Here is a 7175-nt window from a genome sequence, read left to right on the forward strand (position 1 = left end):
TGATCAGTAATTAGCAGTAATTCCTCTAAGGGGATGCATGAAGTCAGATTGTATAATTTCTCAATTTGTGGAGAGCTACAGAAATAAATCGATGAATATAGACATCAAAAGTAGAAGGCTTTTTAGTCAGTTATATTGTGCTGCCTATGCCTGCATTTAGATGTTGTATCTCTTTACAGAGTGATCCTTTGTTTGTCACCTGTCGTTCACTCCTGTCGGTCTTGTCATAACAGGGCTATAAAAGCAAAACAGAGGCTGCTAAAAAGGAATATTTAAAAGCCCTCGCTGCCTACCGCGCCAGCCTGGTTTCAAAGGTGAGACACTGCTTTCACTTTTCAGCCAACAGAAGTGTGAACTGCTGGGAAGAAGCCCAAGAACCCTACTTTTATTTCTGATTTTCTGACTGTTATATTTTTGATTTGACTTGATTATTATTGATATTGATGTTTGTACTGCATTGTTGAGGAGCGCTGCATTTCACTGCACCGTTTATAACAGCAGTATCCTGTGCATGTGACAAATAAACATTGATTTGATTTGAATTTAATTATGACAAGTAGTAAACTTACAGTTGAAGTCGGAAGTTTACATACACTTAGGTTGGAGTCATTAAAACTCATTTTTCAACCACTCCACAAATTTCTTGTTAAAAAACTATAGTTTTGGCAAGTCGGTTATGACATCTACTTTGTGCATGACACAAGTAATTTTCCAACAATTGTTTACAGACAGATTATTTCACTTATAATTCACTGTATCACAATTCCAGTGGGTCAGACGTTTACATACACTAAGTTGGCTGTGCCTTTAAACAGCTTGGAAAATTCCAGAAAATTATGTCATGGCTTTAGAAGCTTCTGATAGGCTAATTTACATAATTTGAGTCAATTGGATGTGTACCTGTGGATGTATTTCAAGGCATACCTTCAAACTCAGCGCCTCTTTGCTTGACATCAGGGGAAAATCAAAAGAAATCAGCCAAGACCTCAGAAAAAAACTTGTAGACCTCCACAAATCTGGTTCATCCTTGGGAGCAATTTCCAAATGCCTGAAGGTACGACATTCATCTGTACAAACAATAGTACGCAAGTATGAACACCATGGGACCAGGCACCCATCATACCACTCAGGAAGGACACGGGTTCTGTCTCCTAGAGATGAACGTACTTTGGTGTGAAAAGTGCAAATCAATCCCAGAACAACAGCAAAGGACCTTGTGAAGATGCTGTAGGAAACAGGTACAAAAGTATCTATATCCACAGTAAAGCGAGTCTTATATCGAAATAACTTGAAAGGCCTCTCAGCAAAAAAGAAGCCTTTGCTCAAAAAAACGGCATTAAAAAGACAGACTACGGTTTACAACTGCACATGGTGACAAAGATCGTACTTTTTGGAGAAATGTCCTCTGGTCTGATGAAATAAAAAATAGAACTGTTTGGCCACAATGACCATTGTTATGTTTGGAGGAAAAAGGGGGATGCTTGCAAGGTGAAGAATACCATCCCAACCGTGAGGCACGGGGTGGCAGCATCATGTTTTGGGGGTGCTTTGCTGCAGGAGGGACTGGTGCACTTCACAAAATAGAAGGCATCATGAGGAATGAAAATTATCTCAAGACATCAGTCAGGAGGTTAAAGCTTGGTCGCAAATGGGTCTTCCAAATGGACAATGACCCCAAGCATACTTCCAAAGCAGTGGCAAAAAAGCCCTGACCTCAATCCTATAGAAAATGTTTGGACAGAACTGAAAAAGCATGTGCGAGCAAGGAGGACTACAAACCTGACTCAGTTAAACCAGCTCTGTCAGGAGGAATGGGTCAAAATTCACTTAACTTATTGTGGGAAGCTTGTGGAAGGCTACCCGAAACGTTTGACCCAAGTTAAACAACTTAAAGGCAATGCTACCAAATACTAATTGAGTGTATGCAAACTTCTGACCCACTGGGAATGTCATGAAAGAAATAAAAGCTGAAATAAATCATTCTCTCTACTATTATTCTGACATTTGACATTCTTAAAATAAAGTGGTGATCCTAACTGACCTAAAACAGGGATTTTTTACACGGATTAAATGTCAGGGATTGTGAAAACTGAGTTTAAATGTATTGGGCTAAGGTGTATGTAAACTTCCGACTTCAACTGTAGATATTCAAATGTTCCTGCACGAGCTGCATCAACATCCTGAATCTTTTCAAGATTACAATCTCGGAAAAGTAAGAGGCTTTATAGCTTTACGTTGTTACCTCAGGCTATTGTCTAAATAAACATATTTGTTTAGTGAGTAGGTCTAGTGTCCATTCCTAGTCTGTATCTAACATGCTGTTGTTTCACTTCCAGGCTGCCCAGGAATCAGCAGAGGCTCAGACCATCCGTTCAGTCCAGCAGACCCTGGCCTCCACCAGCCTGTCCCCAGGTCTGATGCTGCCTTCGCCACTCTCCCAGCACCCGTCCATGTCCTCCATGTCCTCCATGGCCCAGGCTCTCCAGAACGGCATGCCACGGGCCATCGCCCCCAAGCCGCTGCAGATGAGGATGGGGGGCAACCAGATCGTGACCTCGGTGACGGTGCAGCACCAGAACATGCCCAACGGTGTGCCATCCCAGCTGCTGAACCAGATGGGTGGAGGTGGTGGAGGAGGGGCCATGGTGGCCGGAGCCCAGCCCACGGCCGTGTCCCAGATGAGCCCGCCCATGCAGGGTGGCGTGGGGGGGCACATGCAGCAGCTGCAGCAGCAGCAGATGCAGCAACACCTGCAGCACCACCAGATGCAGCAGCAGCAGATGCACCACCAGCAGATCCAGCAGCAGATGCAGCATCAGCATTTCCAGCACCACCTCCAGCAGCAGCTGCAGCAACACAACATGCAGCAACAACAGCAGCAACAACAACAGCAGCAGCAGCAGCAGCAGCAGCAGCAGCAGCAGCAGCAGCAGAGGCATGACATGCAGCAACAGCAACTGCAACTCCACCAGATGCAGATGCAGCAGCTCCACCAGCAGCAGATGCAGCAGCATCTCCAACAACAGCAGCAACAGCACCAGTCCCAGTGTTCCCCACCACAACACTCACCCAGCACGCCTCAATCAGTGGGGGGCTCCGCCTCCATGGGCAGTCCCCAACCCGCCCCCCAGCAGCCACACCCCTCCCAGATCCAGGCCCATGCCCAGGTTTTGTCCCAGGTCTCCATCTACTGAGCCAAATGAATGGAAGATATCTTACTTATCTCAAAGAAGAGGAATAGAAATAAAAGCATATTTTCCACATTGCTTTTCTAAGTTGCACTTAAGAAGTGTGTAAGAATTAGAATGTTTTACAAAGAACTTGTCCATTGTTATAGACGGATATGAATACCTACGTAGACATGTAAAGGGGCAGATACCTTAGCTGGATTTTGTCTATAAAATAGGCTGCGCTATGAGGAAAAGTCGGTAGGCAAATTCCCATTGATTGTTTATTGTTTGTTTGTTTGTCTTTCTCCGCTCAATAGTCAATTCAAAACTGACTTTGGGCACATTTGTGAAAAGACTGGTATACCTGACTCACACAGGGGAAGGAATGCCCTGTTTTTATTTAACGATAGAGCTTTATTTATGAGGTCAAAGTTGTCAGTTCAGCCCAACTACTGGACACAATGAATGGATTTCAACAGGCATTTTTTGCAGCTCTAACCTCTCCCAGAGAAGAACACCTGAACTGAATGACTTACAGGTACAATACTGGAGACCAGTAACCCACACATTAAACTTGTTTCCACACTGGCCAGTATATTATGAGACTTTCTACCTTTTTCCCATTTTTCTCTTGCCCTACATTCCTCCAGATGTAACTGTTTAACAAATTGTCTAAAGGAAACTCTCCATAAACCATCATGCATTTCAGGCCAATGTGATATCTGAGTGCATTCATCCTATGGCATGAAGGCAAGAGACAATATCTTAAGGAAAAAGGGAACTGAAAAATGTCTTGGGGATGGGGGATTGTGGGGGTTGCTGGATGGAGGAATGGAGGAATGGACAGACTGAGAGACATAAACTGCCATAAGATCATTTATGTCATCATATGTCATCAAACTGTAAATGTAACCTACTGTAAGTGTTTTGTAGAGTTGGGGACCTCCTCTTTCCACTAAAATACCCATTTGCTCAAAAAGTGTGTGTAAAACTGGCACTCCAAAAAATCCTCCTTTTATGTATTTGTTTTTACCTCAGATGTTTAACAATTAAATTATGTTTTTTTTTGTGTGATAAAGGGGATATTTTATGGTAAATGAAAAATTCCACGATCAAGGTTGATGGTTTCATGATTGATTGATGTATTTTTACACTACGTACTCCTTGATACTACAAAACTTATCAAAAGTAAGAAGAAGTAGCAGAGACACTTTGTTGCACTGTCAGAGCCAATTGAAAAGGCAATGGGGGTATTTTCTTGCCAGATGAAGTGATATATCCATGATGAAAAGAGAAGCGTTGTACATTTTTCATATCACCTGTTGTAAAGTTTTAATATGTGAGGCTGTAATTAAAACATTGGTAAAATGACCTGTATGATTACTATATCACGTAGTGCATTTCTGCTCTTTTATACTTTTTTATGAGTTATAATAGCAGCAATTCATTTGTTTGTATTTTGCTTACAGATAAAAATCCAACTGATTTTTGAAAACTGTCCATAGAATAAATACATTTCAGTATGAATATTCTACTTGTTTTTGAGCTCTTAATAGGACATTTAATTTAACATTTGAGCTTAAATGAAAACATAACCAGAGACATTCCATCAATTATACGATACTAGCCATAATTTTGTATGACGTCTCCTTATTGTTAGCTATTGAAAAATTTAAAGAGAAAAACTATATTTATGTATATAATTATTTCAAGATAATAATAAAAAAAGAGATTTGTATGCTTTGTATGGAGTAAATAAGACGTATAATATAATAATAATAATAATAACGATGCAGGGATATAAAACCTACTTCTCATGTTGCCATTATTATAGTGTGTATATGTTTCTCTGATTTCAACATGGAGTACCAACCATTGTAACTGTGTCAAACAAACAGTGTTGAGACTGGAAAGAGTCAGCATGTAACTGGTGCTTGTCTCAATAACAGTCCTCATTCTCACTGACAAATGTTTTGGATTCTGACTCTTTCTTCACCAGGAACTAACCGTTTCGTACCACCACATATTAACTACTTCATTTCTAAAATAGCCTATCTTCAGGGGGCCCTGAGCTTACATCAACATGGAGAGTGAGTGGGGGAGGGAAGGCTGGCAAACAATAATTATCATATATCCACAATGAGCAGCAAAGCCATTAGACTACGTAGGGGGGAGGGACATTTATTTTAAACCAATTGTAAAATAAATCTGAACCTGTAAAAAAATTGTGAAATAAAACTCATGCATATTTTATACCGTCGATTTATATAATTTTCAAATTGTGGCTTTGTATTCAATTAGTTAGTTTGAAAAGGCATTTGTAATTTGGATTTTGAGGGCTGGCTGCTATTGCTTAGTGTGTAGTGATTGGCTCTTCATCTCTGTGTGGAGCAACAAAGTCCATTTCTCCGTCCGGCGTGATTAATTGCAGCATCTGTCCTGTCAGAAGGCAGTAGTGAAGAGGTCCGCAGGAAAACTGCAAATAAGATCTGGCAACAGTCTAAAAGCACTTATGATGAAATGAAAATGAAAAACAGCAAGTGCCGTCCATGACCTGAATCTCAATAGGAGGGAGGTGGGGGGGGAGGAATGAGAGAAAATGTAGAGTGGGGTGTCCATGGCGACCAAACACATGCTTAAAAACACAGTAATGAGGCGGAGGGAAATGGCTAATATTATTCTGAACAGATTCACGGCGGAGCTCCCATTAATAATGCATGGAGCACCTTGTTATTCCATAACCCCACAGCACTGCGGTCACTGTGTGGACAAATATCTCACAGCCAGGGATGGGAGTTTTGGGACTGTTCAATAAAAAGGTTACAGATTTATTTTCAAAACATTGTTAGTAGCCTACATCCTCAACATACATTTTAAATGATTACTGTTGAGTAAGTCTTCTTTGGGAGACTGACTGGATTAGATTGAAGATCTAGCTGAATATATTTCACTTGCTTTCAGTGGACTTCCATTGAGGTTTTCTGCAGGCATTTACACTACATCATAACCAGTGTATTTATCTACATTTGCAGAAGTAGGCTAGTGCAACATTTATAATAAATGATTCCTCCTCACAATTTGACAGTTTTGATAACAAACATAACATAATAATAAGTAATATGGTAGGCTATATCAGGGATGGGCAACATTTGAAGGTCCTCTGATAAATTTCCACAAAAAAAACTCAGTCGGGGTCTCAACTTACTGTTACAAGTTAGAATCGTAGAATACACGAGGTGCAATTTCGAAATGTGGTTGTGCATCAGCAGTTTTTCTCTTGTTATGTCAGTAACTGATAGTCACTCAATTAGCCCATGTCAGCTAATTTGTTTTCGATTGGTAAGTTAGTCTAGCGGCCAGCTATCTAAACTTAATAAATCATGGTTAAATTACCGGCTGGGGGGCCCCCATTGATTTTGTTAGTCAGTCTTACTCAGATATCATATCAAAAACTGCAAACATTTCTCTCCACCCTATGGCAAAATGTGTAGAATTTTTGTAAATTAGCTGTAAAACATCACATGTTCCTCTCCGACCCATTGCAAAATGAGTAGAATTGCATGAAATTAGTTATAAAATTGCAAATTCACTCCGCCCTATGGCAAAATGTGTAGAATTGCAGCAAACTTGCTATAAAACTACAAAATTGTCTCTACGCCTGATGTCAAAATGTGCAGAAATTAACTCTAAAAAAATTCTCTGTTCTCTGAAGAGGAGGGGCTGCTAAAATGTTTTGCTCGCAACTGCTGCCCCTCATGATGCGTTCAGATTTTTTGGGCCACTACCACCATCAAAGTTGCCCAACCCTGGGCTATATGCTTCATGCATAACCTGAGCCAGTTGCCTTCATCCTTATTCGGGTCTTATGCCTCATATGCTTGGCGTTGTGTTAGAGGAAGCCTGAGGAGCCAGATGTGGAACCTGTATGATCCCTATATTTTAATGATTTATTTGGGTCCTGTGTTTTCCTGTTCAATGCACAGATACAATGTAGCCATAACAATA

General features: G+C 40.8%; 1 protein-coding gene across 1 annotated transcript in view; it reads left to right on the top strand.

The window, feature by feature from the left end:
* LOC120056539 (TOX high mobility group box family member 3-like) overlaps positions 1-4642 on the top strand; it is a 66757-nt gene extending 62115 nt beyond the window's left edge. The window contains 3 exon segments of the mRNA XM_039004723.1: positions 234-314; positions 2337-2898; positions 2980-4642. Of these exon segments, the coding sequence (XP_038860651.1) occupies positions 234-314; positions 2337-2898; positions 2980-3194 (858 nt within the window). The 3' untranslated portion in view covers positions 3195-4642.
* The last annotated feature ends 2533 nt before the right edge of the window (positions 4643-7175 follow it).

The sequence above is a fragment of the Salvelinus namaycush genome, chromosome 1 (genome assembly GCF_016432855.1).
Source record: "Salvelinus namaycush isolate Seneca chromosome 1, SaNama_1.0, whole genome shotgun sequence".
Classification (NCBI taxonomy): Eukaryota; Metazoa; Chordata; class Actinopteri; order Salmoniformes; family Salmonidae; genus Salvelinus; species Salvelinus namaycush.